This window comes from Nerophis ophidion, linkage group LG14 (assembly GCF_033978795.1).
Source record: "Nerophis ophidion isolate RoL-2023_Sa linkage group LG14, RoL_Noph_v1.0, whole genome shotgun sequence".
NCBI lineage: Eukaryota > Metazoa > Chordata > Actinopteri > Syngnathiformes > Syngnathidae > Nerophis > Nerophis ophidion.
Genome location: NC_084624.1, coordinates 3,305,237 through 3,320,387, shown reverse-complemented (window position 1 = coordinate 3,320,387; position 15,151 = coordinate 3,305,237). Strand labels below are relative to the sequence as shown.

The following is a 15,151-nucleotide window of genomic DNA, read 5'->3' as shown; positions in this document are numbered from 1 at the left end:
TGTATTTAAATATATATGAGTGTGTGTGCGTGCGTGTGTGTGTGTGTGTGCGTGCATGCATGTGTATATATAGGTATGTGTGCGTATATGTATAATTGTCTATGTATGTGAATGTATGTAAGTATGTGTATACGTGTTTGTATGTGTTTGTATATGTATGCATGGTACAGAATATGTGCATATGTATGTTTTTATTTATTTCATTAGATTTTTTTCTGTATTTATTTATTCATACGTGTTTATTTTTCAATGTAGTAATTGTTTAAAACATTTTTTTTAATTTAATTTTATTGTATACATTTTTTTCCCTCCTGCTTTGTTTGTCTGCTTGTTGTGTGTATGTGTTGCTGCCCCAGCATGCTTTGCTGATAGCAGCGGCGGGTTCTGCTGGGGTGCCATGCGGTGCCGGTTGTGGGCGCAGGGCTGGGTCCTAATACCGTTTTACCGGAAGGTATACCCAGTGGAGGGGGTGCCTGGATGTGCGGGATAGATTGCAGGCTTTGGTGGCGCTGGGCACCAAGCCCTTTTTTTGAGAGGCGTTGGTGGAGTGGACATAAGCAGGATCTACGGGCATGCTTTGGGTTGGTGGGACTGGTGGTGGATTGTCTTGGGTGCCATGTAGCGCTGAGTTGCAGGTCATTCAGTGGCAGTGTCTGCGGTGTTCGGCCCTGCGTTGGTATGTTTGGTTGGCCGGGGTGCATGTCTGATGGCTTGATTGGCTGGGCTGTGTATGGTGTTGCTGTTGTTGTTGTTGTTGTTGGGTTGGCGGCCTTGGTAGTAGCTGGGTGTGTGCGTTGTTGCGGTTTGCAGGGTCAGGCACTTTTTTTGTTTTAAACTATTGTAGTGGCGTTCTGTACAAAAAGTGCACTTTAATTTAGTGTTGTTTTGATATGTCATCTTAGTGACATCATGCACAAAAGTGCACTTTATTTGTTTTAAACTATTGTAGTGGCATTCTGTACAAAAAGTGCACTTTAATTTAGTGTTGTTTTGATATGTCATCTTAGTGACATCATGCACAAAAGTGCACTAATAGTTTGTTTTAAAATGTCTCTGACAATCTTGCACTTTCTGTTTTGGAAATGACATGAATGTTTGTGCCACTGCTTCATAACTGTTTAATAAATACACTTTTGGTCAATTGACTTAGTTGGGATTTCCTTCACTGCATGAAAGTTTAAAAGTAGCATATATGAATGCAGTATGAAGAAGAATGTTTGAATGTAGACACATCATCATCAGAGGTGGGTAGTAACGCGCTACATTTACTTTGTTACATGTACTTGAGTAACTTGGGATGAATTGTACTTCTAAGAGTAGTTTTAATGCAACATACTTTTACTTGAGTATATTTATAGAGAAGAAATGCTACTTTTACTCCGCTCCATTTATCTACATTCAGCTTGCTACTGATTTTTATCAATCTGTTAATGCACACTTAGTTTGGTTAGTCAGACAGACCTTCAAAGTAGGATCTATCGCATGCCTGCCTTTCACCAATCAAATGCAGTCACTGGTGACGTTTGACTCCGTTTCACCAATCAAATGCAGTCACTGGTGACGTTTGACTCCGTTTCACCAATCAAATGCAGTCACTGGTGATGTTTGACTCCGTTTCACCAATCAAACAGAGCCAGGCGGTCACATGATTAACTGCACACTTTTTAAAAAAATTTTTATAAACTTTTATTTATAAATTTCAACATTTATAAACAGTTGAAAATAATGATCAAAGTAATTTCAAAAAACGTACAAAACAGCGCCAGGGGGTTGTAAATTCAATGTAACTAAAATAGAATGCATACAAATATATATACTTGTATAGAATAAACAAAGTGCAAAGCCATAGGCTCACTCAATCTCAGTAAATAACTTCAATTTGAAAACAGCATCATCGTTTTCACAGATTTTTGGTTGTTAGAGGTAGAGTGTTTTAATGTAGAGTTCTAAATCTTTTTTAAAGGCACAAAAAACAGATCGGGTATTGAGAAACTTACATTTATGAATATAAAACTTAGCCAATAGTGTAATGAGCTTGCAAAGGTAAAATTCATTTTCTATTTTTTTTTTTCAATACAGTGTAAAACCTAATGTATATTATTTAATATATAATATTGTTTTAGTTGCTTAAGAGATATTCCTGGCTCTGAATTTGTTCATTGCTATTTTTTTGTTTTTGTGCATTACTTGTTGCCGTCATCATTAAACAAACAGGTTACTCAGTACTTGAGTAGTTTTTTCACAACATACTTTTTACTTTTACTCAAGTAAATATTTGGGTGACTACTCCTTACTTTTGCTTGAGTAATACATCTCTAAAGTAACAGTACTCTTACTTGAGTACAATTTCTGGCTACTCTACCCACCTCTGCTCATCATACTGCTGTGATTATATGCATCAAGTGTTCATTCAAGGCTAAGGCAAAATATTGAGATATGTATTGCGATATGGCCTAAAAATATCGAGATATTAGGAAAAAGGCCATTTCTGCCAGCCCTAGCACGAAGATTTTTATTTTTGTGAGGTCAAATTATTTGTATTGGATCTCATTAGATGATGTACTTGATGAAGTGGTCGGGGAATGTATTGCTCTACTTCAGGGGTAGGGAACCTATGGTTCTAGAGCCAGATGTGGCTCTTTTGATGTCTGCATCTGGCTCTCAGATAAATCTGAGCTGACATTCCTTAACACGATAAGTAATGAATAATTCCACTTGTAATCACAGTGTTAAAAATAACGTTCAAAATATAAAACATTATCATGCTTTTTTATGTTCAAGAAGTTGCGTTAATGGTAAGTAGTAATTTATTTATTATTGGTTAGTGTGGGGCTTGCCCTCCTGGGGGTTCTTCAGACCACCAAACACCGACATGAGAGCCCTTTTCAGGGTTACATTATTGTTTTATTTTTCAATAAGTCTCTCAGTTGCTTTCCAGCAATTGTATTTTTCTCTCTCGCTCGCGCTCTGGCTCCAGCCTCCACCCCGTCTGTCCTCCTGGCTGCTGCTTATAACAGAGCGACAGGTGATTAGATAACAAGGCCCAGGTGGGCCATCTACGCACCTGTCGCTGATTTCGAGGCCGGTCCTGGGACCCCAAAGTTTGCTGCAGGCCCGCAGGCCACGCCCCCACCACAGTTAGCTTCAGAATAACAATGTTATTACAAAGAATAAGAGACCTATTATACTCTAGGAATGTTGGTTTTACTTAAAAATGCACACGTTTAGTTGTGTTCAGTGTTATAAAAATATTATATGGCTCTTACGGAAATATATTTTTAAATATTTGGCTTTCATGGCTCTCTCAGCCAAAAAGGTTCCCGACCCCTGCTCTACTTGGTCATTTATTAAAGTTGTGTAATATTGTGGGCTCACTGTTGTCGTCCTGTGGAACATCCAATTGAAAATATTGTCTAAAACAGCCTCTTGGGGATGTCAGCATTGTTTACATCCGCATTGTTGGAGTCTTGTATTATGACGGCGTCACAGCCGTCATGCGTGTCCTGGCTGTGAATGCTAACTTGTGATGCTACCAGTGCCGTCGCTGTCACCCGCACACGCTGCTGGGGAGTGGAGAAGGAAGCACAGTGGCCTAACCTCCACAGTATCTTTCTTATGTAATCACTGGAGCTACACAAGGACCTAAATAGACCAGACTGAGCAGCCCTGCCCCCGTGTGGACACCATCTGCCTCGCCACCTCTCTGGGCCAACATGGCGGCCTGCAGCCAGATGCATGATGGGAGAAGTCAACTGAGAGGCCTCGCTGGTCCATCCATTTTCTACCGCTTATTCCCTTTCGGGGTCGCGGGGGGCGCTGGCGCCTATCTCAGCTACAATCGGGCGGAAGGCGGGGTACACTTACTATTTTTCAACAATGTGCAAACACAGAAGTAATCTAAAAGCAAAAACAAACACCATAAAACCAATTCATGTTGGGAAGGCGTGGCTCATGTGGGAGAGCAGTTGTCCAGAGACTTCAGGATCCTTGTACGAATCCAGCTTCAGCCATCGTGGCACTACTGCTGTGTCCTTGAGCACACTGGGAGGGAGGATTACTGATGGAATTGAACAACTATGCTACACTTTTCTTTATTTACAGTGTGTGCAATAGATTGTTCATTAATGTCCTATATCCATCCATCCATTTTCTACCGCTTATTCCCTTTTGGGGTGGCGGGGGGCGCTGGCGCCTCTCTCAGCTACAATCGGGCGGAAGACGGGGTACACCCTGGACAAGTCACCACCTCACCAACACAGATAGACAGACAACAGTCACACACTAGGAACCATTTAGTGTTGCCAATCAACCTATCCCCAGGTGCATGTCTTTGGATGTGGGAGGGGCCTATCCCCAGGGGCATGTCTTTGGAGGTGGGAGGGGCCTATCCCCAGGTGCATGTCTTTGGAGGTGGGAGGGGCCTATCCCCAGGTGCATGTCTTTGGAGGTGGGAGGAAGCCGGAGTACCCGGAGGGAACCCACGCAGTCACAGGGAGAACATGCAAACTCCACACAGAAAGATCCCCAGCCCGGGATTGAACCCAGGACTACTCAGGACTTTCGTGAGGCAGACGCACTAACCCCTCTGCCACCGGAATCTAATGTCCTATATTTAAAAAAAAAAAATTCTGACACATAAGTTCTGCAGGATCAAAGAGAGTATTGCTCAAATGCCCAAAAGTACAGGGTTTTTTTTGCATTTTTTGTTGATCCTGCAGCATTTTTGTGACCACAGCATTTTCCTGTTTTCTTCTTGCTTTTGGAGAGTTTGGTCTTCTCTGTTGGCTGCCATGCTTTTGGCTTTTGTTGTTGTTTGGATGCATCAGCAACATCCCATTATAGACAGTTAAGTTAAAGTAGCAATGATTGTCACACACACACACTAGGTGTGGTGAAATTTGTCCTAATTTGTCCTCTGCATTTGACCCATCCCCTTGTTCACCCCCTGAGAGGTGAGGGGAGCAGTCGGCATTTTTTGGTGATTTAACCCCCAATTCCAACCCTTGATGCTGAGTGCCAAGCAGGGAGGTCATGGCTCCCATTTGTATAGTCTTTGGTATGACTAGGCCGGGGTTTGAACTCACAACCTACCCATCTCAGGGCGGACACTCTAACCACTAGGCCAGTGGTTCTCAACCTTTTTTCAGTGATGTACCCCCTGTGAACATGTTTTTAATTCAAGTACCCCCTAATCAGAGCAAAGCATTTTTGAGAGATAAAGAAGTAAAATACAGCACTATGTCATCAGTTTCTGATTTATTAAATTGTATAACAGTGCAAAATATTGCTCATTTGTAGTGGTCTTTCTTGAACTATTTGGGGAAAAAAAGATATAAAAATAACTAAAAACTTGTTGAAAAATAAACAAGTGATTGAATGATAAATGCAGATTTCTCCACATAGAAGTAATCATCAACTTAAAGTGTCCTCTTTGGGGATTGTAATAGAGATCCATCTGGATTCATCAACTTACTTCTAAACATTTCTTCACAAAAAAAGAAATCTTTAACATCAATATTTATGGAACATGTCCACAAAAAATCTAGCTGTCAACACTGAATATTGCATTGTTGTATTTCTTTTCACACTTTATGAACTTACATTCATATTTTATTGAAGTATTATTCAATAAATATATCTATAAAGGATTTTTGAATTGTTGCTATTTTTAGAATATTTTAAAAAATTCTTACATACCCCTTGGCATACCTTCAAGTACCCCATTTGAGAACCACTACACTAGGCCACTGAGCAGGACAGTATGACTGTCATACTATATATGAAAGTTATATAAACATAACTCCAAAACCAAACATGCATTATGTGTAAAAATGTAATATTGTATCTACGTGAGTTTTACTAGAATCAGTTGTTTTTGTTAGGTTTTACTCACTATGACAGTATACTGGCATACTCAATATGACACTTATTTAAACGTAACTTCTAAACAACATAAACAAAATGGCTAATAATGCCTGGAGAAATGTATCTTTGTTAGTTTTACTAGAAAAGTTATCTTTTTCAAGGTTTGCAATGACACAAGTTAGTTTTTTTTTACTCAATATGTCAGTATAACTGTCATACTAAACATAAAAGTTGTATACATTTAGTGAGCGTTGTGTGTGTCCACGAGCTCCAACACTAACTATTGATGTTTGTTTGTGTGTTTGCAGTTTCCTGGACAGAATTGACTCTGTAAGACAGAGCGACTACACACCAACAGACCAGGTGGGTCCTCGTCAGCACCAACCCTCCCCAGTTCAATCTCCTCCATAATTTCTTACAATTCTGCCATTTTTGTTTGCCGTGTTTCCCAGGACTTGCTACGCTGCAGAGTGTTAACTTCAGGGATTTTTGAGACGAGGTTCCAGGTGGACAAAGTCAACTTTCAGTGAGTGTCTTCTTTAGTCCATTTTGGGACCGATTCCTAATTTTACATGAGGCCCAACTCCTTAAGTAAGTCCTTACAAGATTTAATCAAGGCTTTTTTCTCACTTCTAAACTTTGTAATGGTGCTTTTTGAATTATTCAATCAAATAAATAACAAAATGGGCCACATTTGATTATAACTGCGTTTAACATTTTTACTTACCAAATTATTTTAAATTCACCTCATGTTCACTATGTTTCATAAATGTACTAATGATAATACTAATAGTATTATATATATTTAATTATTTACATAGTCATGTATTTCCTTAAAATTTGACAGTTTTATTAAACTAAGTAACATGCAGGGAAATGTGTTTATGAATGAATGCTTCAATATTGTCAGAAATAATTAAAAATGATTAAAGGGGAACATTATCACAATTTCAAAAGGGTTAAAAACAATAAAAATCAGTTCCCAGTGGCTTGTTGTATTTTTGAAGTTTGTTTCAAAATTTTACCGGTCCCCGAATATCCCTAAATAAAGCTTTAAAGGGCTTGATTTTCGCTATTTGTGATGCGACTGGCTATTTCCCTGTGACGTCACACAGTGCTGCCAATGTAAACAAACAATGGGAATACCACAGCAAGATATAGCGACATTAGCTCGGATTCAAACTCGGATTTCAGCGACTTAAGCGATTCAACAGATTACGCATGTATTGAAACAGATGGTTGGAGTATGAAAGTATTGAAGAAGAAACAGAAGCTATTGAGCGAATAGCTATTGACGCTATTCATAGCCATAGCATGGCCGAATAGCTGCGTTAGCATCGCCGGTAAAATGTGCGGACCAAACGATCAGGACTTTCGCATCTCGAGACACTGGAGCAACTTAAATCCGTCGATTGGTAAGTGTTTTTTTCACATTAAATGTGGGTGGAAGGAAACGTAATATAGTTGCAAATGCATCTACAGGTTATCCATACATCTCTGTGCCATGTCTGCTTTAGCACCGCCGGTAAATAGCATGTTAGCATCGATTAGCGTAGCATGTTAGCATCGATTAGCTGGCAGTCACGCCGCTACCAAATATGTCTGATTAGCACATAAGTCAACAACATCAACAAAACTCACCTTTGTGATTTCGTTGACTTAATGGTTGCAAATGCATCTGCAGGTTATCCATACATCTCTGTGCCATGTCTGTCTTAGCATCGCCGCTAAAATGTGGAGACACTCCAGCACATTCAATGGGGGTCTGGCGGCAGACACTTTGGCATCTTGGGGCCAGTGGTGCAACCTGAATCCCTCCCTGTTAGTGTTGTTACACCTCCGACAACACACCGTCGAGGCATGATGTCTCCAAGGTTCCAAAAAATAGTCAAAAAAACGGAAAATAACAGAGCTGAGACCCGGTGTTTGTAATGTGTTGAAAATTAAAATGGCGGGTGTCTTACCTCGGAGACGTCACATTCTGACGTCATCGCCTCCAGCGCGATAAACAGAAAGGCGTTAAACTCGCCAAAATTCACCCATTTAGAGTTCGGAAATCGGTTAAAAAAATGTATGGTCTTTTTTCTGCACCATCAAGGTATATATTGACGCTTACATAGGTCTGCTGATAATGTTCCCCTTTAAGATAGTTTTCTTTTTAAATAAAAAAAAGTTTTAAAATGTTGATGCATATTCAAATGATGATATCAATAGTAAAAATATATAAAATAGCATAGTAAAATGTGTTATTTTTTAATTTTGATTGACGCATTAAAATAACAGCTAAATGTGTTTGTTAATGCTTCAATATTGTCAGCAATGTTTAAAATTCAGGGATTTTTCTTTTACATCCACATTATTTTGAATATCCATCCATCCGTTTTCTACCGCTTGGCCCTTTTGGGGTCACACGGGGGCTGAAGCCTGTCCCAGCGCCACTCGGGCGAAAGGCGGTGTACACCCTGGACAAGTTGCCACCTCACCTCAGGGCCAACACAGATAGACAAGCATTTACACTCACATGTTTTGATTACTTTTTCAGTATTAATTTTTATAAATACAATAATTGTGAATAATGTAAATATATATATATGTGTGTGTATGTATATAAATATATATTTTTGTGTTTGTTTTTTTTGACAGATTTAATCAAATAAATCACAAGCGGCTACATATGGATATAAATGCTTCAAAATTGTCTGCAATGTTAATATTATTTACGGCGTTTTATTTTTCTTTTACATGTAATAAATATAACAAATGGGAATAATAATTACTTAGTTTTTTTTGACAGATTTATAAATAAATAAGCGGTTAAATATGGTTATTAATGCTTCAATATTGTCTGCAATGTTTGGAATTAATTACGGGGTTTTCGGTTTTCTTTTAAATCCAATTTATTTGAAATTTGTTGTGATAAATATTTTGATAAGAATAATAATAGTGATAAATACATTACATGAGAATATTTCATCTTGAATTCATGATTTAATAAAATAAGTAACTAGTGGCTAAATTAGATTATTGCTTCAAAGTTGTCTACAATTTTTTATAAAATATTAGATTTTTTTTTAAATTAACAATGTTTTTTTCATTACTATTTTTACTATTTAAGTTTTGATAAATATTTTAAGGATAATATACAGTACATAGCTATACATACATTGAACGGGAATAATGACATATTTATGTATGAAAAATAGATTGCTTGAACTAACCTTATATACCTTAATATCATAAGCTGAATAATAAATCAATAAAAAAGATCTGTGCTGAACACCAAATGCTGAGCGTGCAGTTTGTCATTACAGTTGGTGTATTTGTACTGTACTATTATTATTATTATTACTATTGTTGTATAATATGATTATTATATCTTTTTAAATGGTTACTTGTATTATTATTATTATTATTATTAACATTATTGTTATTGTTGTATAACATGATTATTATATCCTTTTTAAATGGTTACTTGCATTATTATTATTGTTATTATTATTGTTGTATATTATGATTATCATACCCTTTTAAATGGCTGCTTGCATTATTATTATTATTATTATTATTATTATTATTATTATTATATGCTATGATTATTATACCCTTTTAAATGGTTACTTGCATTATTGTTATTAATGTTATATATGATTATTATGCCCTTTTAAATTGTTAGTTGCATTGTTATTATTATTATATTATGATTATTACACCCTTTTAAATGGTTACTTACATTATTATTAGTATCATTATATACTATGATTATTATATCCTTTTAAATGGTTGCTTACTTGCAGTATTATTATTATTATATATTATGATTATAATGCCCTTATGTTATGCCCAACCAGCGGCATAGCTCGGTTGGTAGAGTGGCTGTGCCAGCAATTTGAGGGTTGCTGGTTCGATTCCCGCTTCTGCCATCCTAGTTACTGCCGTTGTGTCCTTGGGCAAGACACTTTACTCACCTGCTCCCAGTGCCACCCACACTGCTTTAAAATGAAACTTAGATATTGGGTTTCACTATGTAAAGCGCTTTGAGTCACTAGAGAAAAGCGCTATATAAATATAATTCACTTCACTTCACTGTGGTGACCACAAGAGGGCGCCAGTGAGTAAAGTACACTAACCACAGTGTTTCCCCTCAACAGCATGTTCGATGTTGGCGGCCAGAGGGATGAGAGGAGAAAATGGATCCAGTGTTTTAACGGTGAGAAGCGTTCAAGTTTTGTTGGAGATGAGATTGTCTCTGTCCTCATCGCTGCCTCTGCTCTCCATCACCAGACGTCACCGCCATCATCTTTGTGGTGGCCAGCAGCAGCTACAACATGGTAATAAGGGAAGACAACAACACCAACCGGCTACGGGAAGCCCTGGACCTCTTTCGCAGTATTTGGAACAACAGGTGGTTACGCACCATCTCCGTCATTTTGTTCCTCAACAAGCAGGACATGCTCGCCGAGAAGGTTTTAGCTGGAAAATCCAAAATTGAAGACTACTTCCCCGAATATGCTCGCTACACCATACCAAATGAAGGTGGGTGCTCTCTCATGCACGCGCACACACGTCATATGTAGGTTAATGTTCCATCTGTCCACCTTCCAGCAAATCCTGAACCCGGCGAGGACCCCAGAGTGACGAGAGCAAAGTTCTTCATCCGAGACGAGTTTCTTGTAAGTACGCAAAGTTGACGGCCACCATCCTTGTGGCGAAAATAAACTCATGCGTTAGTTACATGCTTTGCAAGTACAAAGTACGGTAGTTTTATGGGGAGTTAGTCTTCTGTGTTTATTAAATATTTAGGGCTGTCAAGTGATTATTTTTTTTTTAATCAGATTAATCATGATTAATCAAGGGTTTTTATTTGCTGCCATAAAATAACATTTGCTGAAGATAATTGGATACAAATGCAATTTGGTAGTGAGAATGTCGTACAGGATTGTTTTTTTCTGTTTTACTGAACTGCAAGTCATTGATTTGCTCAAAACTTGGTGACAGTAAATACAGTGTTGCGTCTGACCAGTCTTCCTCTCAGGGAATTAAAGTCACTGGTCAATCCCAAGTTCTTTTAGATGACATATATGTGGAGTAAGAAGGACCATCAAGACTGAATAGGAATATTATCAAGTTTTACTAAAGCTGTAGGAGACCAGTCCTACAGTGCACTAACACCAGCATCTAGAAGTGGTCTGACAATGAAACTAGAATACGAAACAGCCCTCACCCTTCCCAGAAAGGAATACAGCCTCTTTGTTCTAATACTGATAAGGTAAAAATGGAGTGTGCTATACTCCCACATTCCAACATTTTTAAGGTAAAGCACAGAGTTTACTTGCGGACATAAGATACAAGCATAAAGACTTTTCCATTATTAGTTGAACAAATTGCAACAGATTCAGCAACACAGATGTCCAGAATACTGTGTAATTATGCGAATAAAGCAGACTACTTATAGCTTGGACCGGGCTGGGAAATAATGTCCGCTACAACCCGAGACGTCAAACGCACGCGTCATCATACGAGTCATCATACCGCAACGTTTTCAACAGGACACTTGGCGGGAAATTAAAAATTGCAATTTAGTAAACTAAAGCGGCCGTATTGGCATGTGTTGCAATGTTAATATTTCATCATTGATATATAAACTATCAGACTGCGTGGTCGCTAGTAGTGGATTTCAGTAGGCCTTTAACTTCAACAAAAAACTTGAATTCCACTGTTAATAGAAAAACACAATTTGGTTTTAGTAAAGACTCAAAAGTCTAGTGGGGGGTGTATATTGTAGCGTCCCGGAAGAGTAAGTGCTGCAAGGGGTTCTGGGTATGTGTGTTGTGTTACAGTGCAGATGTTCTCCCAAAATGTGTTTGTCATTTTTGTTTGGCGTGGGTTCCCAGTGTGGCACATATTTGTAACAGTGTTTAAGTTGTTCATACGGGCCACCCTCAGTGTGACCTGTATGGCTGTCGACCAAGTATGCTTTGCATTCACTTGTGTGTGTGTGTGTGTGTGTGTGTGTGTGTGTGTGTGTGTGTGTGTGTGTGTGTGTGTGTGTGTGTGTGTGTGTGTGTGTGTGTGTGTGTGTGTGAGAAAAGCCAAAGATATTATGTCACTGGGCCGGCACGCAAAGGCAGTGACTTTAACGTTTATTGGCGTGCTGTACTTTTCCCTATGTACGTGTACACAGCAGCGTTTTATGTAAATATTATAGTTTTATCAACAAGTGATAGCAGGGACCCTGCCATTCAAAACTAGGCTTCTACATTACTAATGATTAATGTAACTATAGCTGAAAAAATAGTACAATAGCAATATGAGAGATTATTCATCCCTGAACACCATGGAGTTCATGTAGGCTCTATGATGCACTTACATTATTATATCAACTATCAGAGACAGAAATTCTTCATTTAACATAATGTCCTTTTTTGCTGCTTCAACACAGACAAAAGTCAAGTGAAATAACTTAGTTTTTAACTGTAAGTCAATATTGCTTGTCTTTCTCCCAGACAGGGCTTTGCTGTCCGTAGCACGCATACACACACACACAAAGCAATATGAGCTAACGTTCCGCTAAAGGCTCAATAGAATAGAATAGAAGAATAGAATGGACTTTGTCATTACATTTGCATATAACGAGATTAAAGACTCCAACTTAAGGTGCGGTAGTGGGAACAAATATGGGGTGAAATAAATAACACAAGAGGTATAAAGGAAAAAACTAACAATAGAAATAAACAGATTACTATCCAATAAAAATAATAAGCAATCCTGTACAATATACAAAACACTATAGAAATATGAAATACTGTACAATATACAAAACACTATAGAAATATGAAATACTGTACAATATACAGAACAAGACAAGAGTACCGAAGTAATAAATAACAATCAGTGTCGGACGTATTCCACTGGAAGGGTAGTATTGCTCAGTATTAGGACAGGATGTTGTATCGGTGTGAATTATTATTATTATTATTATTATTATTATTATTATAATAAGTTAGAGTTCAACATGGTGACAGCTCTGGGAAAGAAGCTGTCTCTGATTAACCTTCACCTCGAGGACTGTGAGCGAGCTGAGCTGCCGTTTATGTTTCTAGAAGGTCAACGGGCTCATAGTGATGTTACTAGTAGTTGACTGGGAGGTGTTTACTATCATTTGGGGAGAGTCCGCTGCATCATGCTTACCTTTCTGCTCACTCCACCGAGGGCGCGCTGACTCCACGCGCTCTGAATACACACTGCTGATTGGCTGTTACCGCTCTGTGTGCAACCAATCAGGTTGTGTGGGTGGGACAATGCTGGGTGCTGGAGAGACATACTGACAGAGGCAGAGGCAGAACTAACGGAGCAGCCTGTTAAAGGGGAACATTATCACAATTTCAGAAGGGTTAAAACCAGTAAAAATCAGTTCCCAGTGGCTTATTTTATGTTTTGAAGTTTTTTTCATAATTTTACCCATCCCGGAATATCCCTAAAATAAGCTTTAAAGTGCCTGATTTTCGCTATCTGTGAAACCATCATCTGTGGATAGCACAGCAAGATATAGCGACATTACCTCAGATTCAGACTCGGATTTCAGCGGTTTAAGCGATTCAACATATTACGCATGTATTGAAACGGATGGTTGGAGTATGGAGGCAGATAGCGAAAACAAAATTGAAGAAGAAACTGAAGCTATTGAGCGAATAGCTATTGACGCTATTCGTCTATGTTTGCCTTAGCATCGCCGGTAAAATGTGCAGAGCAACGATCAGAAGTTTCACATCTTGTGACACTTGATCAACTTAAATCCATCGATTGGTAAATGTTTGTTTGGCATTAAATGTGGGTGGAGGGAAAAGCTGGATGTAAATATAGCTACAAATGTACATACAGCTAGCCTAAATAGCATGTTAGCATCGATTAGCTGGCAGTCATGCCATGACCAAATATGTCTGATTAGCACATAAGTCAACAACATCAACAAAACTTACCTTTGTGATTTGGTTGACTTAATGGTTGCAAATGCATCTGCAGGTTATCCATACATCTCTGTGCCATGTCTGTCTTAGCATCGCCGGTCAAATGTGGAGACACTCTGGTACATTCAATGGGGGTCTGGCGGCAGATTTCTTTGACTTTATTGTTGGAAATGCATCTGCTTTGAGTGTCGCAGGATATCCACACCATCTTGCCATCTCTGTAGTAGCATAGCTTTCGTCGGTAAAGTGTGCGGAACAAACAACGGACCATTTCGTCGGCTTTCCCCACACCTTCGTATCTTGAACAAATTTCGTCCAATTTCTTGCCACTTTGGCATCTTCGGGCCAGTGGTGCAACTTGAATCCCTCCCTGTTAGTGTTGTTACACCTCCGACAACACACCCACCAGGCATGATGTCTCCAAGGTTCCAGAAAATAGTCAAAAAAACGGAAAATAACAGAGCTGAGACCCGGTGTTTGTAATGTGTTTGAGAAAATGGTGGCTGTGTTACCTCGGCGACGTCACATTCTGACGTCATCTCTCTGAGAGCGATAAACAGAAAGGCGTTTAATTCGCCAAAATTCACCCATTTAGAGTTCGGAAATCGGTTAAAAAAATATGTGGTCTTTTTTCTGCACCATCAAGGTATATATTGACTCTTACATAGGTTTGGTGATAATGTTCCCCTTTAAGACTTTAGACGGTGTTCTCTACAGAACTGTTTCATGAGGATTGAGGGAACCCCTCATGAAACAGTTCTGTAGAGACGTAGTCTTGGGATTCCCCCCCCCCACACACACACACATATATATATGCATATATATTTGTTTTCAATGCCAATCTTCATATTTCTGTACACTGTTATTGTTTTGTGTGTTTCAGGTTTTTATTTTCAATTTTTCCTCACATGGGTTGAAGATTGGCATTGAAAACATGTCAAGATACTAGTGTTGTAACGATACCAATATTTTGGTATCGGTAGCTGTAAATTTCGGTACTTTTCTAAAAGGGGACCACAAAAAAAGTGCATTATTGGCTTTATTTTAACAAAAAATCTTAGTGTACAATAAACATATGTTTTTTATTGCAAGTTTGTACTTAAATAAAATAGTGAACACACAAGACAACTTGTCTTTTAGTAGTAAGTAAACAAACAAAGGCCCCTAATTAGTCTGCAGTAACACATTGTGTCATTTTACATTCTATTATTTGTCAACATTATTAAGGACAAGTGGTAGAAAATGAATGATTCATCTACCTGTTCATTTACTGTTAATATCTGCTTACTTTCTGTTTCAACATGTTCTATCTGCACTTCTGT

General features: G+C 38.4%; 1 protein-coding gene across 2 annotated transcripts in view; it reads left to right on the top strand.

The window, feature by feature from the left end:
* Window positions 1-15,151, top strand: part of gnal (guanine nucleotide binding protein (G protein), alpha activating activity polypeptide, olfactory type) — a 149,506-nt gene that overhangs the window by 131,897 nt on the left and 2,458 nt on the right. For both annotated transcript variants that reach the window (XM_061919631.1, XM_061919632.1), the window contains exons 6-10: window positions 6,174-6,228; window positions 6,318-6,391; window positions 10,014-10,072; window positions 10,147-10,398; window positions 10,468-10,535. In XM_061919631.1, coding sequence (XP_061775615.1) covers window positions 6,174-6,228; window positions 6,318-6,391; window positions 10,014-10,072; window positions 10,147-10,398; window positions 10,468-10,535 — 508 coding nt within the window. The remainder of the gene's footprint in view (window positions 1-6,173; window positions 6,229-6,317; window positions 6,392-10,013; window positions 10,073-10,146; window positions 10,399-10,467; window positions 10,536-15,151) is intronic.